General features: G+C 43.7%; 2 protein-coding genes across 3 annotated transcripts in view; one reads left to right on the forward strand and one right to left on the reverse strand.

Annotated features, from left to right (window-relative positions):
* The window catches only part of B4GALNT3 (beta-1,4-N-acetyl-galactosaminyltransferase 3), a 78,368-nt gene extending 64,245 nt beyond the window's left edge, over window positions 1-14,123 (forward strand). Inside the window, exons 12-20 of the mRNA XM_082240431.1 lie at window positions 131-231; window positions 1,197-1,276; window positions 2,083-3,088; window positions 4,810-5,105; window positions 6,848-7,001; window positions 7,883-7,955; window positions 8,809-8,962; window positions 9,698-9,824; window positions 10,351-14,123. Of these exons, the coding sequence (XP_082096557.1) occupies window positions 131-231; window positions 1,197-1,276; window positions 2,083-3,088; window positions 4,810-5,105; window positions 6,848-7,001; window positions 7,883-7,955; window positions 8,809-8,962; window positions 9,698-9,824; window positions 10,351-10,456 (2,097 nt within the window). The 3' untranslated portion in view covers window positions 10,457-14,123. The remainder of the gene's footprint in view (window positions 1-130; window positions 232-1,196; window positions 1,277-2,082; window positions 3,089-4,809; window positions 5,106-6,847; window positions 7,002-7,882; window positions 7,956-8,808; window positions 8,963-9,697; window positions 9,825-10,350) is intronic.
* Window positions 14,124-14,673: 550 nt separating this feature from the next.
* Window positions 14,674-25,936, reverse strand: part of NINJ2 (ninjurin 2) — an 85,649-nt gene continuing 74,386 nt past the window's right edge. For both annotated transcript variants that reach the window (XM_082240659.1, XM_082240660.1), the window contains 3 exons: window positions 18,475-18,706; window positions 15,324-15,504; window positions 14,674-15,046 (listed from right to left, as the gene is read on the reverse strand). In XM_082240659.1, coding sequence (XP_082096785.1) covers window positions 15,335-15,504; window positions 18,475-18,706 — 402 coding nt within the window. In that variant the 3' untranslated portion in view covers window positions 14,674-15,046; window positions 15,324-15,334. The remainder of the gene's footprint in view (window positions 15,047-15,323; window positions 15,505-18,474; window positions 18,707-25,936) is intronic.

Raw genomic sequence — 25,936 nt, forward strand, 5'->3', positions numbered from 1 at the left:
GATTTTGGGACTAATAGACCTGAGCTGTGCTCTGAAAAGTTTGGCTGTCCCTGATCACACAAAATAGTCCTGAAGTTTAGTTTTAATACTGATATTTTTTGTGTGTGGACTCCCCCCCCTCCCTTTCTAGGTCCATTTGTCATTTGTATATCCCAATGACTACACTCGTTTGACGCACATGGAGACACATAACAAGTGCTTTTACCAGGAAAATGAATATTTCCTGAACAGGTAAAGCCTTCCTTCTTGGTAACTGAATTCTGTTGCTTTGTCACTGGAAAGCAGGGGCTGAATTTTAGGAGAAAGGCATTTCTAAATAAAATATGTAAACTTTTTTTTGCTGTAGAAAGTATTTTCAGTAACTTGGTTCCTGCTAAACATGATGGGATCTGAGGGTGCCGGGTGCCTTCAGAAAGTCAAAAGGAATAAAGACTGCTTCACACTGGATTATTTCCTACATGTTTTTCTACATGGAAGAGAGATCTGTATTGCCTTATGCAAGCAGAATCTAAAGCTGCTATTGTTGTTTGTTACAACCAAGGTCCTGTTCACTGACCTCACTTATTCAGTTAGCATTTATTATCTGTTTCTGTATCTAACATGGAGTCCATGGCAGCTTACAGTATATTTTTTGTTTCTGTCACTCAGTCCATGTAACTATATAAATCCCCCTTCTTTTTATCTAAATATCTGCCTATCCAAATGCACTCGATACTCCCTACCCAGAATATTTTCTCGAAAGAGGGTTCACAGTTACCAGTATTGCAAGAAATATTTTTTTAAGAAGTTGCAAGATACATTTGGAACTGAAAAATAAGTAGGTTGCGTTGCCACAAGGTGGATTACAAGTGCAAGGAATGGGGATGTAGTAGGATTAAGGGCCAGTTTATATGATCAGCACATTAAAAAACAAACTAGGTTGTGGAGATGAAGGGAACAGCCCAGACTTCTCTGTCATGTTACGTTTTCTATGGGCAGAGAGTTTTATCAAGGGAATAGCATAAGCATGCAACCTGCTCCCTGCAGCCTGTAAGTAGTACAGTCCAAGCAGACTTTTACCACTTGATTCAACTGGTTGCATTAAATCACTCCCCTTAAGCAGAAGAGATGTTTAGCAGAGCAGAAATGTTGCATACTGGCTAAGCTTAAAGAGTGCAGGAATTGTAATGCCTGGGTTTCCTTTTTAACTCCTGCAGATTTGGATTCTTCAGGTATGTGAAAATGGACAAGCCAGAGGGGAGGAATTCAGATTCTGAGGAAACAACTAAGTTGCCAGGTATGGAAAAACCTGGAAAAGTTGTTTTATGGTTGACTAATGAGTGATAAAGGTGAGACTGCAATGGGCAGAATCGGAGGAGGTGGTTTCATATCTACATCAAACGAGGAACAACCAGAATGGGAAACATGGCTGACTAAGATGCTTAGTTCATATGGAAGCATGTCCACCCCCCTGTCCAAAATACAACAATTATAGAATCATAGAATTGCAGAGCTGGAAGGGACCATGAGGGTCATCTAGTCCAACCCCCTGCAATGCAGGAATCTTTTGCCCAATGGGCTCAAACCCACAACCTTGAGATAAAGTGTCTCATGCCCTACCCACTGGGCTAAATGCATCAAAAGAGAAACCTGGGGTGCCTGTATTTTTTCACCTATAGACTGGGGTATTGCTAAGTAGACTTGGGGCACAGGTTCATGACACAAATTTGTATATGCTAAATTTTTATATATGGATGCCTCTGGAAATTAAGATGATAGATGGCTGGAGTCTCACCGGTATTGCACTTTGCAGTACATTCAGGCTGCATAAACACTGTACCTTTACAGCACATGAATTCCCCCAAATAGTCATGGGAACTGTAGTTTGTTAAAGGTGCTGGGAACGATAGCTCTGTGAGGGGGAAACACCAGTTCCCAGGATTCTTTGGGGGAAGCCATGTGCCCTAAATGTATGGTCTGTATGAAGCCCTGGTCACCATGTAAGTTGAGTTAAGAATTACTTCAAAATTAAGAAGAGAGAGAGAAAGGAAAAAACAACAACAACCAAGGCACAAGATATGTAATTGTGTTCGATCTTTTCAGGCTATGAAGGAGAAAATTTTGATGATGCTCAGTATGAAGACCCAGATGACATGCATCCTCCATTAAGCTCCTCCAGACCCAAAATGAAAAGGGGTACCATCCTGGCAGCTGAGTACGCCAATGTTTATGATTATTCCCCACTAAAGCCTCGGACTCTCCTGTCAGTAGCTGGAAAAGGTACACAGAGCAAAGCTGCTAAAAAGCGGGTAATGACATTGGTCGACCAGACCAACAATAAAACCATCCCAGAAATAAATTCACCAGTAGGAAGGCTGTATCTGAACAGCAGAAACCAAGAGAACTCTCCTCTCCGTGACAGAAGTGCCCATGAGTTGCCAGCTACCAAGAGGAAAGGAGGAGATGAGGGAATGCAGACTAACAAAAGGACCAAAGGGATTGGGGAACAAAATCCCATCAGTCGCAAGGATTCAGCTGGAAGTATCCCAAGAGAGATCTTGGTTTTTAATGCAAACGGAAACATGGACCTGTCATCATTAGAAACCACAAAAACAAGGAGGCAATCCCAGGTGCTTGACAAAGGAGCAGGGAAGGCAGCCCTCCGGGAACAGCCTGCTCATGAGGACCAATGGCTTAACCAAGTAGATTCATATATAGCCCAGCACAAGGCGGCAGATGCTGCAAATGTCATTTTAGGAAGAGTGGATCTGGATCCCCAGCCACCTGTCAGGACTGATTCTGCCCAGCCAACAGTGCACAAGGTGGAGGATGAAGAAAAGGTGGTGGTGGTTGAGGAACAGGAGGAAGAAGAAGAGGAGGAGGTGGAAGGGGAGGTAAATGAAGAAGAGGAGTTTCGTTACATGCCTGCATTTGACCAACTAGTCAACTGGCAGCAGACTTTCAGGGCAAGTAACTTGGACTTCCAGGTGCTGCGGACAGACTGGATTGACCTGAAGTGCAACACTTCAGGGAACCTGCTGTTAAAAGAGAAGGAAGCCCTTGAAGTCACTCATGCATTCCTAAAGAAGCTCAACCAGAAGAACAAAGGGTAAGCCAAAAGTCACCTTGCAGACTCTCTCTGGTCCTTATTAAGGCTTGCAACTGCAGCATGGAACAGACTCTTTGGGTCTGGATGGGTAGCTAGAAACGCTGTCAGATCTCATTGTGAAATGAGGACTGAGTCACTCTTCATCCTTAAAAGGGATGCTTGGATATGTTTGTCTGTAGTCTTGGGGAGCTAGGAACGAGCTCTGATTTCATCTGGTCTTTATCTTTTGTTATTTTCACTGTCATACTGAGTGCCACAGACTTAAACTTGGAACCCTTTTTTAATTCACTGCATTTATATCACACCTTTTCACTCAAGGAGCTCAAAGTGGTGTACATGATTCTCAACCTCCTCATTTAATCCCCACAACAACCCTGAGAGGCAGTGACTGGCCCATGGTCACCCATGACCAAGTGGGGATTTGAACCCTGGTCTCTCAGGTCCTACTCTGACACTAACCACTACACCACTGAGCTGTGATACCTTCATCTCTGCATCAACAGAGTCAATAGCTGGAGGGTGGAGTTACAAGGAGTTCAGTCCAGGGTGCTGACCTTCAGCTGCGTAGGGCTGGACCAGCCCTCAGCAGGTGCCCTCCAGATTCTGCAGGGCCCCAGCTCTCATCATCCCTGACCACCGGCCACATTGTCTGGCGCTGATGGAGTCAGACAACTTCTAGAGGGAGTCAGTTTAGGGACAGCTGGGTAGACCTGGCCAATGCTTGGTCCTAGTCTCTTGACAAGCCCAGTGGTCTATGGTCAGTATGGGATGGTTGCAAAGCAGGGAAGGGCTGAAAGGGGGCTGTCAAGACTACAAGTTGGGAATCTGCGGTGGGCCTTGGGTCTGGACTGGTTGAAGACCACTGCAGGATATGAGACAAGTTTGTTTGGGAGGTAGGAGTTGTCTTGTCTTGTTACGGAACTTGCCATTTTTATTTTAGTTTTGAAAGGGTTGGTGGCTGAACATAGTTGGGGGGGGGAAACATTGGCATGGTGAAGGCTTTAGTATCTGGCTGATCTCTTGCAGTGAAAACAAAAATTAGGCAAAGGGTAACAGTGCAAATGTTTTGTGCATCAGGCCTGTGGACCTGGTGCTTGGTCAGACACGGCCTAAGAACCTGGTGTGCAAACGTGGTGCTGCATTAGAAAAGCCTGCTGGATCAGGCCAATAGCCCATCTAACGCAGCATCCTGTTCTCACACTGGCCAGCCAGTTGTGTGTGGGAAGCCTGCAAGCAGGACCTGAGCACAACAGCACTCTGCCGACCTGCAATTCCTCCACAAAGCTCAATTCCACTTACAGAGAAGTATATCACAAACTAACTCTGAATGTGGTTTCCAAAAATTCATTGTACAAGAAATTCAACACCTTCTTAAATGATATTTACAATACCAAAATAATACGCAACTCAATATCTCTAAGCCAAACCTGCAATTCCTAGCAATTGGTGTTCAGAGGCAGAGGCATCTCTGACATTGAGCATAGCCATCACGGTTAGTAGGCATACATAGGAAGACACAATTCCTTTGTATAATAGGAGGACACCTTATACCATTGCTCCATCCAGCTCAGTCTTGTCTGCATAGGCAGGGGCTTCCCAAGTGTTCAAACTGGGAATGTTCCCAGGCCAATCCCTGGAGACGCCAAGGCTTGAACATGGCACCTTCTGCATGCAACACATCTGCTCTGCCACTGAGCTGTGGCCCTTCATGCCAATTTCAGGCGATTCCAGCTGCTGCGCGTCGTCAATGTAGAGAAGCGGCAGGACCACCTGCGAGGCAGCCGCTACCTTCTGGAGCTGGAGCTGGTGGCACGGGATAAGCGCATTGTCCGTTTCTCAGAATACGTATTTGCACGGGACTGGCATGGTAGCAGCAGCGGTGAGGAGGAGGGCATTATGAAGGATCTGGCATGGGGCCGCCAGCGCCACTTGTTGGCCAGAAAAACTGAGCCAGCCCTGTGCTGGCCAGCAGGCTTTTCCTGGAACCATCGTGCCGTTGTCCACTTCATAGTGCCAGGTAAGGGGGATGTGATAGCTTTATGATCTTGTCAAAATAGCTGCAATGGAGAATGATGGGATTTAGGCTTCTGCCACCTGCACTTCACCTGGTAGAGGTGCTATATCAGGGAGATGAAAAGTCTCAACCATAATTTCCCTTCGAGTTTGTATGCTATATCCTACATTATAGAACAGTATTTTTAGTTCCCATCTGGGACGCAGGTGGCACTGTGGTCTAAACCACTGAGTTCCCATTGCTCTGTCCTAGCTCCTGCCAACCTAGCAGTTCAAAAGCATACCAGTGCAAGCAGATAAATAGGTACTGCTGTGACGAGAAGGTAAATGGTGTTTTCGTGTGCTCTTGGTTCCATCACGGTGTTCCATTGCACCAAAAGCAGTTTAGTCATGCTGGCCACATGACCTGGCAAGCTATCTGTGGACAAATGCTGGCTCCCTCGGCCTGAAAGCGAGATGAGCACCACAACCCCATAATTGCTTTTGACTGGACTTAAGCATCCAGGTGTTGTTTACCTTTTTTTGTTTTTTACATTCCCATCTGGCAACCTTAATTTTTCTTCTTCTAACTCTCAGTGCCTGGTTAATGCCCCATGCTCTTTCTTATATTTCTGGAAGAAAGACACAGCATTTTGTTTCATGTATCTAAAATTGTCACATATCCTAAAATTCTCCTAGGACAAAATATCCATCTTAAGGTACTAAAACAGAATCGGTCATCATATTTAGCTCCAGTTTTAGGTAACATCCGTCGAACTAAAGGATGTGTGATAAGTGTGTTTCACAGGAGCACAGAAAAGCCATAGGTGTGGGCTTTGGCTCTAAGAATCCAGCATCCTAAGAACTCCACAGCTGTGTTGGTGTTCTGTTTTGCTTTGTTTTGGTTTTAAGTTATACATGAAAGGAGCTAAGCAGAGGTTTTCCTCCAGAAAAATTCTACTGGCCAAGGGATGGAGTGTCTAGGTACTGAACCCCTCACAGTCCTCATAACTATTGAAACCATATAATATATATGATTATTTGTGTGTGCATTTTTTTTTCCAAAATAAAGAGCAGAATATCTATTGCAAAAGGAAGGAAGTAGTGAAAACATGCTTAATTTGGACAATTTGTTCTTAGCTTTTGTCACAGAACTTGGGTTCCCTTAGAGCAGAATCAGTTTGGATAATTATTTTGCACTCACAGCCCTGGGCTGATGCCACAGTGTCATAGAGCTATACTATTTAGAGAATTAAATGATGAAGCCTAGCAATTTTTTTCCTGATATTGGCCTAGATAGCCCACTAAAGACTCTTCCTATAGTTGGACAATACAAACTGGTCAGTGAAAGACTGATCCAGGAAAGCATACCTGCTTTCCTCTGAGCAAACTGCTTCATTATCTTCGCTGCACCTCTTTGCTTGCTGTATAGCAATAATGCTGTATATCTGTATTTGATAAATTAGTAAGCTCTTAAGCTGCCACAAGACTTCATACATTTTGCTGCAGCAGGCTGACATGGCTGCTCCTCTGGAAGCAGCTGCATTTGCATCTGTAGCTGAATAGGGATATGATGAGCAGCCTTATATTGAGTCAGACTGTATTCCATCTAGTCTCGTGTTAGAGGGGTCAGCAATTGCATATAGAGCCATGCCCCTGTTTACTAGAACAGGAAGCAAATTGTGTATGTGTGTGTCTTGCCCCCTTGGGACACAAAACCAACTTTGCCCTCATTCTGTTCTTCTCTTTGTTCCCGGTGCCAAACAGTGAAAAACCAGGCACGTTGGGTCCTGCAATTCATTTCTGACATGGAAGAGCTGTTCAGGGTTACTAAGGACCCCTATTTCAACGTCATCATCACAGACTACAGCAGTGACGATATGGATGTAGAAAAGGCTCTGAAAAAGTCCTCATTACGCAGGTGAGTGTTGGGATGCTGGCGAGGAGACGGGGGCATCAGGTGCCCCCCAGGTGGCTCCAGCCACCGGCCAGCAGCCGGAACAGCATCAATCAGCAACACAAGCCTCAGATACCTTTAGAGGCTTGGCACGCTCTATCAGCAGAGTGAATAAATCTTCACAACAGAAGTGGCGGACAGAGACATGTGAAAGCATTCTTTACAGGAGTTTATTCAGCATAGTTCAGGAACAAAGGAAAACATGTCTGCTTCCCTTCGTGTCGAAGCATACAGCAGTATAGCAAAAGCAATATACAAACAGAAGTTCCCAGCAAGCCTGTGCTGGAAGTAAACAGGCATGTGACACACAACAGTCATGCCTATTCCTTTTAACGTGGAACAGAACTATATCCTAACAGAGCAGATCTTTTGCATTTGCGAACAGGAACACGGGCCAGCATATTTGAAGCATATAAGGGACGTATACAATAATAATAATCCTTACTCATAGAATCTTAGAGTTGGAAGGGACCTTGAAGGTCATCTATTCCAACCTCCAGCAATGCAGGAATCTCAATTAATGCATGTATGCTAGATGCTCACCCAACCTCTGCTTTTAAACCTCCAATGAGGGAGAGTCCACCACCTCCTGAGGGAGTCTGTTCCACTGTCAAACAACTCTTTTATCATATACTTCTGTTGTTGCAGACTAGAATAGCATTAACTGGTTTTGCTGCTGCATCAGCTTGTGGTCTACTACAACCCCTAGATCCTTTTCACACATACTACTAGAAAGCCAGGAGTCCCCCATCTTATATTTGTGCAGCTGATTCTTCCTGCCTAAGTGTAGAACCTTACAAAGCCTTACTTTGTCTGTAAAAATATAACCCATTTCTTGTCTTCAGGTACCAATATTTGCGGTTAACGGGGAACTTTCAGCGCTCTGCAGGCCTGCAGGCTGGGATAAACCTAGTGAAGGTGAGTGAAAGCTGGCTAGGGCAGATGTTGTGAACTACAACTCCCATCCCCCCTGACCACTGGCCATGTTGGCTGATGGTAATGGGAGTTGTGGTCCATAGTGTATGAAAGGCAGCAAGCTGGGGAAGGCTGAGCTAAAGCGCCTCAGCTGCCGAATGTTAGGTGGTTTCGGAATGATTGAAAGGGGTTTCGTATAAGGTTTTCTTTGCTTTGGGGCTTTCTCTATGAAAACCAGCTCTGTGGCACTCAATTGGAGCAAATGTCAATCTGCAGAAAACCTGAATTGGCATTTGCTCTGATGGAGTGCTAAAGAGTGGGTTGGGGTGGGGGGAATCAGCCTTGCCTGCTCTGACTCTCTACGGCAGCCTTTCTCAACTTTGGGTCCACAGATGTTTTGGGACTACAACTCCCATCATCCCTAGTTAGCAAGGCCAGAGCTCAGGGATGATGGGAGTTGTAATCCAACAACATCTGGGGACCCAAGGTCGAGAAACACTGCTCTAGGGTTTCAGGTGGGATAATCCAAGTCTTATCTGCAGATGATAGGGATTGGGGCCTTCTGCAGGTAAGGCAAGATGTTCTATGGCTGAATGAACATAAACCACATGGAAGTAGATGTAGGTTGAACATTTGGGTTCATCTTTCTAACTGAAAGAGTGGTTCATCCACAAAATTCAGGTATCTGACAGGTTTGTTCTGCATATAAGAAGTTGTCTTGGAGCTGGAGGGTGTTGCATGATGATATGTGATGTTTGCATCTTCCTTGAATGGACGTTTCTGTGAGCCTTTCCCCAAATGCATGAGTGTATTGTGGATAACGACCTGACTGCTCCGTTTCTCTGTTTAATTACAGGATTCACACAGCATCATTTTCCTGTGTGATCTTCACATCCATTTCCCGCCAGGGATCATTGACTCCATTCGGAAGCACTGTGTGGAAGGGAAAATGGCCTTTGCACCCATGGTTATGAGGCTCCACTGTGGCGCATCCCCAAAATGGCCTGATGGTGAGGTGCTGCAGGGAGGAGGGTTTTTTGCATAAAACCCATATTATTCTGGGCATCTTTCTTCCTCATTATCACATTTTTCTGCAGTTCATCGTTTAGCCTTGTAGAGATGGTTAAAACAGCGGTTTCATAACAGAGGTGGGAAGGTCTAGCACAGACAAGGAAAATATTCTGTATAGCAAGTTTGGTGGAATCTTTCTCAGCCCAAAGTCAGCAGTCCCTTCTGGGCAACTTCCTAGGGCCTATGTGCTAGTGGTGGCCTTGGGGTGGGGAGAGGCAAAAGTGGGTGGGGGAAAGAATGTACAGTACTTTCCTTAGTTGGCTACTTTTTATGCATAATCATACATTCCTCTCTACCCTCCTTCCAGGCAAGCAGGAGGCAGTATCAGAATTCCAGGACACGTGCCTGCCAGGCAAAACCATTCAGGGAGGGTGCAAAGCAGGGATCAGTGAGGGGTTTGGCTTGGGGAGATTCATGAGGACTGCAGTTAGGCCCCCCACCCCCAAGTCCTGAAGTTCTTCATTCCAGCATCCTATTACTTCCCAATGAAGAGTGGTTGCAACTCATTAGGGTATGTGTGTGTGTGTGTGTGTGTGTGTGTGTGTAGTTGGATCTTTCCCTATTAATCTGTTACATGTCTGGACCAGTGGGTACCACAGGTTAGTCTGAGAACTTTAATTTTTACTAATAAACCATGTAGATGTGGCTGATGCTTTTGTGTTTCGCTTTCATAGGCTACTGGGAAGTGAACGGCTTTGGCCTCCTGGGTATATACAAGTCAGATCTAGTTCGCGTTGGAGGCATGAACACCAGAGACTTTGGGGAAAAGTGGGGAGGAGAGGACTGGGAACTCCTGGACCGGTGAGTGAAGATGTGTAGCAGCAACTGGCTTTGGGTTCTCTTCTCATAGGAACATAGGAAGCTGCCTTATATTGAATAAGACCATTGGTTCATCTAGCTCAGTAATGATGGATGAAGTCTAAGGGGAAAAGCACAATGTGGAACAACTAGCAAATAAAAGCAACTAACCAAACCGCTATTAAGCACTAAGTTTCATCCTCGTAAAAAACTTCCTCCTACACGCAAACAGAGCAATCTTATATATTCACTCACAAGTAAGTCCCATTGGTCCAATAAAAACCCACTGCCACTGAAGGGTCCCCCTTACTCTTAGTTGGAGGGGTAGTTTCCTGTGGCTGCCATTCCTGTCCCAACTTCCCACTCTCCTGATCACTTGCTTAATCAGAGTTTAGAGTCCTGATCCTGATAAAGACCTGGCCCATGGTGCTTTAAAGATTCCCCCACCCTCCCAATCCAAGCTCCACAGAAGCAGGCAGTTCTAGTTAGCCTCTCGTTCTAATCTCTCTCCTTCCCTCTCCTCTCACAGGATCTTTCAGGCTGGCCTGGAGGTGGAACGACTCTCTCTCAGAAACTTCTTCCACCATTTCCACTCCAAGCGGGGCATGTGGAACCGACGGCAGCTGAAGATGTGATGAACATTTGCACTCGCAGTGCAGACTTTATCCAGCCATGTCGAGGAGAAGATTCCAGTACTACAGAAGTCAGAATATTAATTTAGGCGTTATGAGAAAATAAGTTCAGGCGCAGAACTGAGAGCTTTAATCTTGTGAGAAAAATGAAAATGGGAAGAAAACGATCCTACCTCTAGTGTCTTACATCCACGACAGCGATCTTTTTAAGAGCACAAAACCAAACTTTCTCACCAGCATGTCACAGATGCACTTCTGGGATGCAAAAAGCACACATAGGAAGCTGCCTTCCTCTACGTCAGACCAATTGGTCCATCTTAGCCCAGTATTGTCTGCACTGACTGGCAGCGGCTCTCCAGGGCTTCAAGCAGGAAACATTGTCAGCCCTACCTGGAAATGCCGCAGATTGAACATGGGACCTTCTGCATAAAAAGCAAGTGCTCTACCACCAAGCTATAACCCTTCCCCTTTCCTCTTCCCCTGCATCATCCCTCTGCCTCAAAAGCCTCTCTTTGTGGTGCCTTCCTACTTCTTCCAAGGTTTTACTGAAATGCTTTCATTCAGTAATGCCACAGTTCTCTGGTCAACGGGTACAAATGAAAAGGAGTGCCTTCCACAGTGTGTTAGAAAGAGGAATATAGCCTCGTTATGTGTAGTGTGAGATGTTTTTAATGATGCTTCCTTTTTTGAGATACTTGAACAAAAACTGTGTCCTGAAATCCATGCCTTTGGACCAAAGTCACTCTGATATGTGGGCTGTGTCAGAATACCTGTACATAAACCCAGTCAGGACATACTAAAGGGGCCTAGCGGATTCTTCTCCTCACTTAATGCATATTGTGCTCTGCTCAGGTACAGCAAAAAGAATTATGTTGAAGCCTTCACCTTGTGGCTTGCCTGCATCTGTATTTCTCAATAAGCGGCCTCTCTCTCTCTCACCATTAAGCTGAGTCAAAACCCTGTTAGGACTTGAGATAGGTTTTTGGCACAGAATTGTGTTTATCCTGACAGTCATATGAAATGGGGAAAACAGGCAACTGGAAATATGAACTTGAGACAACAACCCTTGAAAAGCCTAGTACTCAAGAGATTAATTTACAGCAGGGATTAGGAAACTGTGGCCTCCCAGATGTTGTTGGGCTACAACTGCCTTCATCCCTACCTAGCAGGACCAGTGGTTAGGGATGATGGGAACTGTAGTCCAAAACCAGCTGGACACCCAAGTTTGGGAAACACTGATCCCTGACAACTGGCCATGCTGATCAGTTGGAGTTCTAACAACATCTGAAGGGCCAAAGGTTCCCCATCCCTCATTTACAGTGCAATCCTGGGCATATATTTTAGAAGTCCCATTGAGTTAAATAGCTTTTATACACTGTCCTCCCACCCCTTCTATTTATTTTGTCGTTTTAATGTTGGTTTGTTTGTACTCTGATTTTAATGTGCTCCAAGTCACCCTGAGGCAGGGGAAATAATCTTTTTTGAAGGACAAGATATATTTTGTAAAATTAATTGATAAATTAAAGTTATGGTTTTGTTACTACGTTTTGGTACTGATTATGTATGAAGACCAGGTATCGTTGCATCAGAAAATATGTAAGAAAATGAGGTATCTACGCTGCAGTTTTGGAAGGAGTGGCAAGAAGCTGTGCAAACTGGAAGTCAGATTTGGGCCTGACACCTTCAGGAAACAAACCAGTCCTTAAAGCAGGTCACACAAAATGGGTAACAGCTGTGTGTAAAATGAGGAGCTGAGTTGGTTCATTGAGGCAGGTGGATTAAAGTGTGTGTGTGTGTATGTGTGCCAAATGATAATGGGAATGGCATTTTCTGTCTCTGGAAACATATGAGTTTCCAGACTCCTTTCTTTTTTTAACTCTTTCTTCACTCACTGTAACCCCACCCCCACGCAGCATAAAATTATTATAGTTTTTCAAGCCTCAGTGTGGAGAAGGAGGGGATGAGGCAAGGAAAGGAGGGTGTGGGTTGGCCTGTGGGTCAGTGCTTCCCCCAACCCAATTTAAAAACAAAGTAAACCTCTTTCTTCAGAAGAATTATTTAATCCTGTTTAAATGTGTGCAGATTTCATTGATTCAACAATATCTCTTTGACTTGGTGACACACAGATACATAAACATCAAACGTTGGATGTGTGTATCAGGATTGGGTTTTGCTATGAAGTCAAAGAAGGAAATTCTAAGGGCCTATGCTGAAAGGACTTACCTGTATGAATCTATTGTTTGTTTGTTCCAGTGTCATCAACGTCACCTTCACTGAAGTACCTCTACACCTTTTATAGCTTGTGTGAATATCTGAAATGTTCTTTGGTATATTTAAACTGAAATGTGTGCCTTATTGATGAGTCCCAAACCTTTTCTTACTTGCAAGAGGAAGCATAAGTGCCTCCGTTTACAAATACAGATTCCTTACAGAAAATGTGTGTGGTGTCTTTTTCTGACCCTCAAATGCCTGCCTGCAAAGTGGACCAATCTAATTTTTGCATATGGGATCTGTCTCCTCTTCTGTATCTGGGTAGCTATGTACTATTCTATAAAAGGATATAAAAGAAAGATGTTTAGTGCTTAAGATTTTCATTCACAGTCTGCATTGAGTAATTTGATATATAGACCAAGCCACACCTTTGGATAAAATATACTTTAATAAATAAAGAGAAAGCAAATAGTTGGAATGTGCAAAAGATGCACCAGTTCTAAGTGGGATGACAAAATTGCAAGTCCTTTATAAAATATTGTAAGAGTGGCTAAGGACAGCATGGGAATAACTTTCAGAAGCAATGCACTGTTTACAAAAATCTAGGTTAACTTGTACAGCTTTAAAATGCTTTGCATTACTATGCATAGTATTATTGCCACCAGCAGAGGTTTATAATGCAATTTATTTTTTGCCACATGCAAGCTGATGGTCTGTATTTCAACTATGATCCTAGTTTTATACATTTTGTGTGTGTACACACACACACACACACAAAATACACTTTTTATTTTATTTAAATAACAATTTGTATACAGCTTAATTGCAAAAAACTAAACAGTTTTACACAACAATTTACACTCGTGGAGGAGCAGGACTAAGTACAATGAACCTCTGTGTGTGGAATTACCTCTCCTGCTTGGGCAAAACATAGACACTGTGGGAATCTTGGCTAATCAGGAGCTCCAGCAAAATAACAGGAGTTTCAGCTAGTTGCATCAGAGCCTCTGCACCACCACTGATTACTGGATCAGGGTAACATAATGCTCTTCATTTAATAATTGCATTTCTCAATGTTTTAGTAGCTGGGGCAGACTCTTCTCTGAGCTAAAACTGGAGGTACACTTTTCATTCTTACTTTTATGGTAATAACTGTCCACCCTCAGAGGAGCCAACAACTTGTGCTCCTGTGTGAGTCACTATTTGGGGCCGGTCATTCTGTTGCATCCCATCACTGAGAGCAGTTGATCCCATTACACAACACAGAAACAAAGTCTCATCCGGAGACATGCATCCCACACTAATTCATGCTCAGGTGGGCGCAAAGCAAGAGCAGTGAATAAAAAAGAAACACATGGGGCAGCCTCTTCTCTGGGTGGATGCTGTTGCTTATACAAGATGGCTTGGTCTGCAATGCTAACTCCACTCCCCTGGCAGCAAGCCCCACTGAATTCAGCAGGACTGACTTCTTAGCAATTGTGGTTAGGACTGCAGCCTTAAATCATTTTTTCCTCTTGCTTTGCAAATCTGTCTTCATCTGACAACTTAGTGTTCTCTTGGACAAAATTTGAACTAGTGAACCTAGCACCTGCCCCTTATCAATTGTGCTCATTTGTAATTCTCTTCCAATGTTTTATTTTGATACTGTTGTCCCTGTCGCTTACATTGACTGCTGCTGCCATTGATGGAGTACATCAAGTTGAAACACTGTGGGCTGCTCCTTTCCTGGTGGGAGCTGGGAAGCTCTAGCTGAATGCAATCTTCTGAATTGCAGAGGAATCTCATTACAACCAGGGGTTGGGAACATTTTTCATACAGTCCCTTCTGGGTCAGAGACAAAGAAGAACTTTTTTTCATGTGTATGGTAGGCTAGTTTTTACTTACACTCACACTCACTGAAAAAGGGTGTATGTTTGTTATATTTTTTGTTGTTGTGGTTGTTTATTTTTGTTTTTGTTTCATTATAGAAAATGCTAATAAATATATATTTTAAAAAAACAAAACAGAGTAGGGCCAGTGGGTGATGTAAGCTGGGGAAGAGAGGAGTGTTTGGCTGAGGAAGAAGTCTAACCTGGGGAGAGTCCGAGAAAGGCCTGGAGGGCTGCATTTGGCTCTCTGACCTGAAATTCCCCACTACTCCATTACAGGAGATAAACATCATTATGGGTTGAGATGAGGAGAGGCTGCTGTCAAGATCAGCTGAAAAATTATTCACCTCTTCAGAGCTGTAAACATGTTGCAGAAGTAGCCCACAAGGAGCAACTGATGTACTTGCAATAGGGTTCACCCAGGCAGTTGTGTATCTTAAATGGATCATCAAGTCTGAGATCAATAAGGCTATACGGAAAGGCATTCCAGCTATCTTCTACCATGTGCTCCAGCCTGCAAGGAAAAACAAGAGGCTCAGGCAGGTTGTGCATCTTACTGTTGATGGTGACAAGGATCAGACTCCTCTGCTGTGGAACTGTCTCCCTAGAGATAACCACCCTTTTCATATTTGGGGGGGAGAGAAAGAGAAGAACTGCCATCATCCCACTTCATTACTTATGAACTGCCTAAGAATAATGATTGATGGAGTATCCTATGTCCAAATAGGCAAAAATGGATGGTGAGTGTTTATCTGTCCAATCTGGAAGCATAAGACTCACTCTTTTCTTACCCTTCCAAGGCTTAGTAGATTCTCCGACCACCATAAATGCTAGGATAGAGACCCGTCTTCTGCACACCAAAAGCAGTAATGAAGATGTTGACGATGACTATGATGAAGACTAGGATTGTGGCGATGTTGTTGAGCAAATTCAGGCGCTGCTGCTTCGTCACGTCGTTCAGGTTCATCCGAGCTATGAAAAACAAAAGACAAAACCAAGACAGAATTCAGAGAAAACTCTTCTGCTCACTACATTCTGCAGAAGGTGTGCCGCCACCACCATTATTATTATTCTCTTAAATGTTCAATAGGCTTATATTTTCTTTCCTCCAATAAGGTAAGGTCAGGAAACACAGTTTTACACACTATTCCTTTCCTTCCACCTGGGAGGGCGGAGCCTTGATTGACTCCAGGTACAAAAGCTGAGGCTGCCAAACAGACACTTGGGCTGGGGTCTCATTGCTCTTATTGATGTGTGTGTGTGTGTGTGTGTTATCTTTGTTTTTGATGTTTTATTTATGACTACTTTTGTTATGTTTGTGTTTATATGAATGTGTCCATGCTAGCTGCCATGAGCATGGTTTTAACTATGGAAGGCAGCATACAAATAAAATGATGATGGTGGTGGTGATGAAACAATGCCTGGGTCAAACTCTTCCAGCGAGATTCTTATCTAAGTGTCATTTAAACCACAGATGAAATAGCTATGCTTCCCTTCTCTGCTCTGCAGCCTGGTGCAATGTTAGGATGTTGCCTGACTCCTTGAGTTGAAAATTTACTTATTAAAAAATAATCTGTGACCTAATTTTGCCCATGAGTACAGCTTTAAGTCCTTTTCATATTTCCATGAGTTTTCTGCCTGATTGCTGTGGTTTAGAGAAAAGGGTGGCTAATGTCCTTTAATGGTTGGTGTCCAGCTGTGCCAGCCACAGCTTTCATTTGGAAAAAGCATGTTCAAGGCAAAGAATGGCCTGGGAAATGCCTCTCAACAGAAGCCAATGGCTAGGGGGAAAACCTGGAGATTTCTCTGGAAGATACGGAGAGCTAAAACCATTTTTCCCCACCCTAGCTCCAAGTGGGAAGCTGTAGTTTGGGAAGGATGGCGAGAGACATGGAAGCGGAGAGATAGCCAAAGTCTAAAAAGGCTTGGACAAGGAGCTTTTAAGCATAGCTCTATGCCTGGAAAGAGCAAGGCAGAAGGTAGGTGTGGATAAGCCTTAAAACTGGCTACAACCCTCAGGTTTCCAGCGATCTCTCCCACAAAAAGGAAGCTAAATCCTGCCCTTCTTTATTGATGCACAAATATACACCTGAAAAGTCAAGCATGAGTGTGCCAAAAATGTTCTGGAAAGCATGTTTATTGTCCAGGTTACACTCTTCACAGAGCCAGGACTTGCTGTGCTCAGTGGCAAAAAGTGGTTTTCTTATAGCCTTCTCTAGCCTGGTGTCCACACCCTGGTGTTTTGGACTACATCTCCCATTAGTTCTAGTGAGCTCAGCTGTATGATGCTGGGGCGGCTAGGAATTGCAGTCCAAGCCATCTACAGGGCACCAAATTGAGGAAAACCTGCTGTGGTCTGTTGCTTTGTGCAATGCCTTAGATGCAGCCACCTCTTCAGTGTGAGCTAACTCTAAAACCAAAGGCAACCATCCAAAATGGCGAGGACCATTTTAATTTTTTTTAAATAAAGCAGACTACATCCAGCCTTTGCGAATCTGGTGCCCTCCAGCAGTTCTGGACTATAACTCCCATCAGGCCTAGCCAAGCTGGCAAAAGCTTGAAGCAGATGACTATGAGACACACACCAGATATTTCCATTTTTAGATGGCTTTGGTTCTCTAGGGCAAGCCAGAGGCTGGAGGCCAACAGCAGCTGCGGATGCTGAGGAATGTTTGCGGTCAGGCCCCATAACAAGAGAAGAGATTCCATTGATGCAGCATTAGCTGTAGCCCAAGTTCACGACCTCCGCCATTCCTTTCAATGCCAAACTCACAAGCGGAGAAAGACAGGCCTGTGTTTATCATGTAAGTCTGATCATGTAAGGGGACAGTGGGGCTGACCCGGGGTCGGGCCAGACAGCTCTGGAGACTGTAGCCCTCTGTATATTAACTGTAGGGGCAGCAATGGAATGCGGGGGAGAAGGGAGGTGAAAGGGAGAAAGGGGTGGGGGTTATAGCTGCAAATGATGGGGTTTAGGCAGGCGGGGGTGGTAGAGACTGTGTAGGGCAGCTTGGGTAGAGCAGCCTTGTTTCCTACTTCAAAAAGGTGGCCCTGTATTCGAAAGCATCCTCTGAAGGACTGTCCGGTTGGAAGATGCAGAAACCTAGGAAGGGAGAGCAAAAGTGGCCTGGAAATTGTCCCATTAACAGTGAGCATCTGGACAGCAAGCTGAGAAGGCACACAGGCCAGCCGGTCCCTATTGTTTCCCTATTTAAAATACAGTAATTATTTCTAAGTTTTCATCTATACATTTCATAAATTACTTTCATTGTAAATCAGTGCTCCTTTGCTGGTGACACATTTATTTCTCTTTTGGCCATCATGTTAAGTCGTTGCCCTAATCTATAATGTCTCTGTGTGTGCTCAAACATTAAATGAGCAACCAACTTATTTCTTCCTAAGAGCTTTTTTTTAAAGTCTTTTGATTAAGAGCAACACTGGGCATTATGGAAATGAGATTCCTAACTAAGGCCTGTCAAATGGAGAATCCCTCAAAACAGCCTTGAGAAAACTACATGGGTTCCTGGTCCTTACTTTTAATTCTAACTTTAAAATTACCTGCAATATTAGATTATGCTCGCTATCTTATGAGCATTTTTTCTGATTTATTTCTGGGGAGGTTAGATGACGTTGCATCAAAGTAAATGTTATCTTCACTTTCCAGGGCATTTCCCTACCCCTCTCCTTACTGGGGGGCGGGGACTCCCATATTTTGGGAGAGCATGTTTGTTTAGCCAGGCAGATTCTCTACCACTGAGCAGTCCCACCCCAGCTTCCTAATCACATGGCAATGTTTGAAATCTGGTAAATGACTTAAAGTAGCATCTAAACTGCTCTGTGAAAAGCACTGGAGCACTGTGCTGTGTATCACTCTTTCTTCATATGATGATCCCTGGAATGAACTTTTGAAAGAAGCAAAGAGGTCTGCAGAAAGATGCTTACCTATAATGATCAGGAGAATCCCAATGGCAGTTTGGAAGAAGAGAGAAATGGTGATGAGAGCAGTCAGGACAGCATAATATTGAAAGGACGTCCCCTGTTCCAGCACTGCCTTCAGTTGCGCAGCGTTGGCCATGAAGAGCGCCACATCCAGCATGCTCTCAGCCACGCTTTTCTTGGTGGCATAATGATTGATGTTGATGATGTTTTCCAACCTGGAGCCAGGAATGGATGGCTAGAGGAGGAGAAAGAAAAAGGTCATGGCACATCAAAGAAAGAGATTAGCTTAAGAGCTCTACTGGATCAGGCCAAAGTCCCCTCTAGTCCAGCAGCCTGTTCTAAGTGCGGCCAACCAGATATCCGTGGGAAACAAGGGAGCAGGATTCAGGTAGAAGAGCACCAGGAAGTCCACAGGCAGGGCACAATCACATTCTCTTCCACTTGTGATCCCCAGCAGCTGGTGTTCAGAGGCATACTGCCTCCAACAGGGGAGGTACAGCATAGCCATCACATCCTATAGACATTGCTAACCTTCTCCTCCATCAATTTGTCTAATCCTTTAAAAAAACAGCAAGTTGGTGTCCATCATTAAAGATTCAGATCTTCAAATTCTACCATCTATTTTTAATAGTTATTACCTCCTGTTCTCATGGTGGCCATAGGGGGGAGCTCTGAGTAACCTCTAGTCTGGCAGCATCTGCCAGGAATGAATGGGCCAACTGCCCAACAGGATAGTAAATGTTGTTGAAAGGGAGCCAGAGCAAGATCATACTACCAACAAAGATAAACACATATTTTGGGTACAACCCAGAGAACCTCACTGGGTTTACTGCAACCACATTCAAATAGTCACTGCTGGTTAATTATTACCTAGCTGGAAAAGAGGTCACCCGCATGACGGCTAATTGCCTTTGCAGTTTCTTACTATCTTATGGACTGTTTTGTTGCTCAGAGCAAATATAATAAACAGCAAACTGCCATGCCGGATATTTATTAAAGGATGGCTTGCGCCAGAAACTAGGCGCAAAATGCAAGACCTGTGCTCCTTCACCCTCCCTCCCTTATACAGTGGTACCTCGGGTTACAGACGCTTCAGGTTACAGATGCTTCAAGTTACAGACTCCGCTAACCCAGAAATAGTACCTCGGGTTAAGAACTTTGCTTCAGGATGAGAACAGAAATCGCACGGTGGCAGCGGGAGGCCCCGTTAGCTAAAGTGGTACCTCAGTTTCAGGTTAAGAACGGACCTCCAGAACAAATTAAGTTCTTAACCCGAGGTACCACTGTAGTCGCTTTTAACCATTTGTCCTTGTTTCTATCTTTTTAAGTATGTATAATCCCCTTTTAATTACTAGCTTTATCCCTTACCTGCTTTAAGTCTTATGTGTTCAGTTTATCTGTACGTTTTATCTTATGCTGGTCTGTGACTGAAATAAAGTTTGATACCTATTGAATAAACAGCAAACAACCCTGCTTCCTTACATCCCTACAGCAGGTCTCCTTAATAGTTATTGTTGTTGCTGCTGCTCCATAGTTTCTCTCTCCAACAGCCATTTTATCCCCAACACAAACTTCTTGAAAACCAAAGGCAATGGTCAGGGATGATGGGAGTTGCAGTCCAAAACATCTGGAGGGCACCATATTGGAAAATGCTGCACTAAAAAGCAAGACTGAAATTTGTTGAGACATACCAGCTCAGCTTGCAAGGAATGTGAAGCCAAACCAAGGAAAGCACAACTGCTTTACTCCCTGGACCCCAGAACCTGTTGCTGTAGCTAAGAAGCAGACCCTCTAAGTGTCCTTATTTTCCAGGGACAATCCTGGATTTACAGAAGCCGTCCTGGTTCCTGATTTGATCCTGGAATATCCCGCTTTTCCTTAGGACATCCCTATTTTCATCAGAGAAACACTGAAGGGTATAGAATCACATGGCCCCCGAGCCAAGAAGATAAGTAACTAGATGTCACGGAAATAAACAACTATCTGACTTTTAGAAGACATCTGAAGGCAGCCCTGTATAGGGAAGTTTTAATATGTTTTATGTTTCATTATGCTTTTATGTATGTTGGAAGCCACCAAGACTGGCTGGTACAACCCAGTCAGATGGGCTGGGTATAAAAAAGAAAAGTATTATTAATTAAATAGGACATCCCTATTTTCATTGGAGAAATAGTGTATGGAATGGGGCGCAAGACAAGGAGCACCTCAAAAGAACAGAACAAAAAAAGAGGGAGGGAACTCAGGGGCTCAATAAAGAAAATATATATTTTTAAGATTTTAAAAAATAAACTAATGAAAATGTTGGGTGGTGTCAGGGAACTGACATCGGAGCCAGAGGCGGAGGGAAGGCTCCCAAGTGATGCTGGAGAAGGGCCCAGCAGGGAGAGAGGCAGCTCATCAGCGGGAGAAGGAAATCAGCGCAACACCAGGGATAAAGGGGGGCAGATGGGGGAATCGGCGAGGGGGCTCCAGGACTCCTCGCTGGACACCAGCGGGGAGAGCACGGGTCCTCCGCTACCCACACCCTCCCTGCGCAGAAGACTTCCGCGCAGGGAGAGTAGGAGGAGACTTGGCGTCAAACAGCTTTTATGCTGGAAAAGGTTTAAGAAACACCCACTGACGGATTCTGCTAGCGACTGAAACAGCCACGAAGTGAAGGGCTGTCCAGACAGAAAGGTTTAACCAGGCAAGCTAGCCAGGAGTGGCGGCAACTTACACACGAGCAACCCCTATTATTATTACAGGTGGCATCCATTATGGGTTTTTGAAGGAATATTTGCAGAGACCTTTCATGGGCAGCAAAGGCCCTATGGCACAGGAGATACTGATGGGCACCCAGGCACCCATGGACATTGTGTGTGGGGTCCCTGGTTTCGTTTGACCCTCTGTCTGTTAGCCTTTAAGCCCCACAAAACTGCTGCTTTTGCTGTAACTGACTAACATGACTACCCTTCTGGAAGCAGCTATCGTAAACAAATATCTATCATAGGTTGCGCATATCCCCCTAGGTTACTGGGAGTGGAAACTGCTCATGCTCACTTGCTCGTCCCATGTTCAGAACAGAAGTAAATCCAATTTAATACATCACTGCTGTTGTTTACAATTTGCAGATGATACATGACAATACGTAATTGATTACTCACCTTCCCATTCCATTTGTATTGTGTTTCCTTTGCAATGAAACCAATGATGTGGAACAATGTAATGATAATGTAATTAATTGTGCAAAATTTCACCATAGCAGACAGTGAGACGAATAAAGGGGTTTTTTGTTGGAAGCCAAAGTGCAGAGGAACAGAAACAGGGAAGCATATGACAAATATGGGGCAGGAAGGGAATCAATGCCTTCTTACATCCCTAGTTACCAGTGTCATTGCCCGCTTTGAGGTCTTTAGGCAGTGAGGGAAGAAACAAAAGGGCAACAGGAGAGCACGAGACAGAAAGACAGGGATCGTGTGAATGATAAATAACCCTCTTTGAGAGTGTCTGCTGGCAGAGACTAGCTGTGGAGGCACTTTATTAGAAAGCCATTAATTCCAAGCAAGTTGCTGTGGGATTCCAAATAAAACGCAGAAAGACACCCAGGCAATTCACACACAGGGAACAAAAAAGGCACCCCATCTACTGGGTGCAGGAGTCCAGGCACTTTATGACTGTACAATCACACTGTTTTCTGAAGGCTAGAGATACAGAATTTGTTCAGCACTGACTGAGGTCACCACTAGAACTTGAGCCAAAAGGCAATAGGAGAAGAAAGAATGCCAAACAGCCCCCTTTTTGCAAAAGCTTGTCCCTATTTCTTAGCTTAACAGAAAAATTGGGAAATCATATTTCTAAAACACATCTGCTACTGAATGTCACCAAATCTTGATTTCCCCCCACAGCTTTATCTGCCACTAACCTGTATTTAAAATATATGAATACACACACATTTCAGAAATCTGACATGTTTTGGGATTTGCAACAAGTATTGATGTAAACCACATTAAGCATATTACGGAAAGCATATAAATACATATAAATTGATATTCTCATTGGCATCAAGAAGGCCATTTACATCAGCAAGGTATTCATAACTGAGCTGTTCAAAAGCTCTGGGTTTGCCAATCTCAATGTTCAAAAGCCTCAAAGCCAAAATACTGTACTGTATTAACAGTCATGACATTTTAAACATAATACATCTTCTGATATTCTCTTGCAATGCTTTCCATTTTCTGGTACTTGCTTCTTTAACTGAAAGGTAGGATTTTTTAAAAAATATGGTAGTTTAATCAGAATTTAACACTCCAATGAAAGCGCACTGCTAGTAAGCTAGTGTTAAATTCCAACTTTCAATCTTTCATCCTGTAAATGGCCCTGTATCAAGAAGTAATTCTTGACACATTTTTCATTCCCATGGCAACATATCACCTGTTGTTTACATAGCAGAGGGATGTGTCTAGCCACACCTGACCAGCAAGTCTAACACATAAACCCTGTCTTATTTAACCTCCAGTCTCGTAACAGATGCACACAGAGATCAGTTGTGCCCCAGACTGCTTAAATAAGGGCTGAGTCTGCGAAGTGGAGCAAATTTGAAGCTCTGGACCAAGAACAGGTGGTACAATCCAACTGCATTGACTGCATTCTGTTAACATTTCCACCAGTACCCATTTCCTGAAATATGTGTGCCAGCAACCTCCCACAAAGAGTTATTGCAAGTTAGGAAAATACCACACTTTTTCTTTATTTAACTGTTTATTAAATTTGTAGATCACTTCCCAGATGAAGTCCTCAGAGTGGTTCATAATAAAATAAATGTATCAAATGATTTTAAACATTTATCATATAAACTAGTTTAAAACAACAATAAAATTCAAGGCAAAAATCAGTAACACCTCTCTAATTTAAAACATACCAACTAATAATTGCTCAGGTTAGATCCTGACTATGCAAAAAAACCCTCCCCAAAATGGCAATATTATTCACTAAGTGGTTTTCCTTCCCATATTCTAAATGTGCAAAACTGAAGCTCAAATGTTAAAACTTCTCATTTTACTTGGGAGTCTTTTGTTTGAGATTTCACAAAGCTACACACTTCCCAGATGTGCTTTTTCAATGTTGTCCTCATGAAACTGGGCGGGGAGGCAAAGGGACAGAAGAGGCTGCCAATAGTGATCAAACGGGAGACAAAGATTTGTTTCCAAATCTGAGCTTAACAGACAACAGTCAAACTGTTAATAGATGTGGTGCCATGCCCCTGCTGGCACATTCCCTTTCCAAGAAACAACATGGAATAAAGGACAAGAACGAGATCTTGGCTTTGGCCCTGCAGCGCACAACGTTTAAAGTGCAGGTAAATCACTGCAAAAGGATGCCAGTGGACAGCTTTATGGCTTCCTTGGAACACTTAAAAAGGCACACAGTCATTCCATCAGAATCAAATGCCAATTAATTGTTTCTCATCCTTCCATCATACTCCCCTGATATTGTAATTGGGATTGCAGACAAATGTAAAAACAGCAAGTCTAAATTTTTTTAGCCTTCTAGGGAGTATTGGGGGTATACGGTATCCAGGCCCCATCTTTAAGGAAGTCCCAAAGATGTATTTCCCCTACAAGGAACCCGTGTTTCACCAAAGGATGGAGACAGCTGGGTTTTATAATTTAGGATATGGAGAAAACAAGCATTGCATGCTCCATCCCTGCAGTCCTGGGAGGGCAGCCTGAAATCTACACAGCACCCAGCAGAGCCTCGTTTCAGTGCCTCCAACCTCTTCCCCCTGTATTCTATCTTGCTTACCAGATGCAAACTCCATAGCTTCACCTTAGTCAATTTTTCTCCACCGACCCATCAGCTCTGTCTACCATCTACCCTGATGAGGAGTTCCTTGAACACAAAGCTTGCACACTATTTTGTGACACTTCATTTGGTCTAATAAGAGGCTGCACCAGGTGACCACTCCAGGTGACTTCCTGATTTGCTGCACAAAGCTTACATGGTGGTTAGCCATTACTGATCAACCATTCTGATGTTAATGGGGTAGTTTAGCAACAACGAGCATCCATCCTGCATTCATCCTGACTTGCTTGTGGGGTGTTTACACGTCTTCCTGCTAGTTATTTGTTCATCCCACATTTTCCCTGTCACTTGCCAAACTACAACAAAATCGGCTGCATATCCTGCACAAAGGCTTCATCTGGCTTTCCTTAGAGCTACAGCAGCAGCAAGCAACTGGGAAAGCTCATCAAATCCCAGTATTGCCATCTGGTTTGAATGCCTCTGGGATCACATTGTAACGGAAAGTTTGCTCAAGCAAATGAAGGAAGCAGAAGGGCAGAGTTTGCAAGAAATATTTCTATACCACCTTTTCTCAATTATGCAGATCACTCATTGGGACAAATTTAAAACACAGCTGACTTGATGAAATGCCTTTGATGCTACCTTAATCTTTCATTGGAAAGATATATATTCGGCCTACAAGTTTTTTTAAAAAATATATATTTAAGGGTTTTCTATAATGTAACATTTCCCCCTAGTTAATTTTATGCTGCTCTACCAGCTGATATTTTAGGTTTTAATTATTATATACATTTTAGTATTTTCCTTACGTTTTTATCCTTATCCCAAGTACTCTGGGAATTTATTTTTGATGAACAGCATATAAATACTCAAAATAAATAAAAACACAAAAATAGGTTGTCTATACAGTGGTACCTTGGTTTAAGAACAGCTTAGTTTATGAACAACTTGGATTAAGAACACTGCAAACCCAGAAGTGGGTGTTTTGGTTTGTGAACTTTGCCTTGGAATAAGAACATGTTTCACTTCCTGTTGAGTGTGTTCCATTTGTAAACTGAGTCCCCCGCTGCTATGGGAAAGCACGCCTTGGTTTAAGAATGCTTTGGTTTAAGAACGGACTTTCGGAATGGATTAAGTTCGTAAACCAAGGTACCACTGTATCTTCATTAGGCAAGTCTGTAGTGTCAAGAGTAGGCGGTATCCAATGATGCCTGCCTACTTGTGAAATAAGACCAGGGTCTGCCCATTCCACCCCCCAAGTCTCTAACATGACCCCCAAATCTGATCAAAAGGGTTCTCCAACCTGCTGGAGCAGTTATGAAGAGTGGTTGTGGGGCTGCAGGTGGACAAAAGGAAATGAGAAGCAGATGCCTGCTTGCACAAAACTCTTAGGATAACTCTTGCTTTGATGCAACATCATCTAACCTCCACACAAACAAATCAGAATAAATGCTCATTAAATAGCCAACAGCCACCTAATCTCCCTGCAAACCAATCAGGGTGGAAGATCAATAAACAGGTCATCTGGAAGCACCCAGAGTTCACTTCTTAAGTTCCCTGCTTAAAAAGAACAGTAGATCGTCAAGATGCAAGCTCCAGGAGGCTGCTGTGCACTGCCTCCTCCTGGCTGACCTAAACCTGACCTGGGTCAGCCACGACCATTAAAAACAGGACACTGACACTC

Source organism: Podarcis vaucheri (assembly GCF_965113315.1).
Source record: "Podarcis vaucheri genome assembly, chromosome: 10".
NCBI classification, from domain to species: Eukaryota; Metazoa; Chordata; class Lepidosauria; order Squamata; family Lacertidae; genus Podarcis; species Podarcis vaucheri.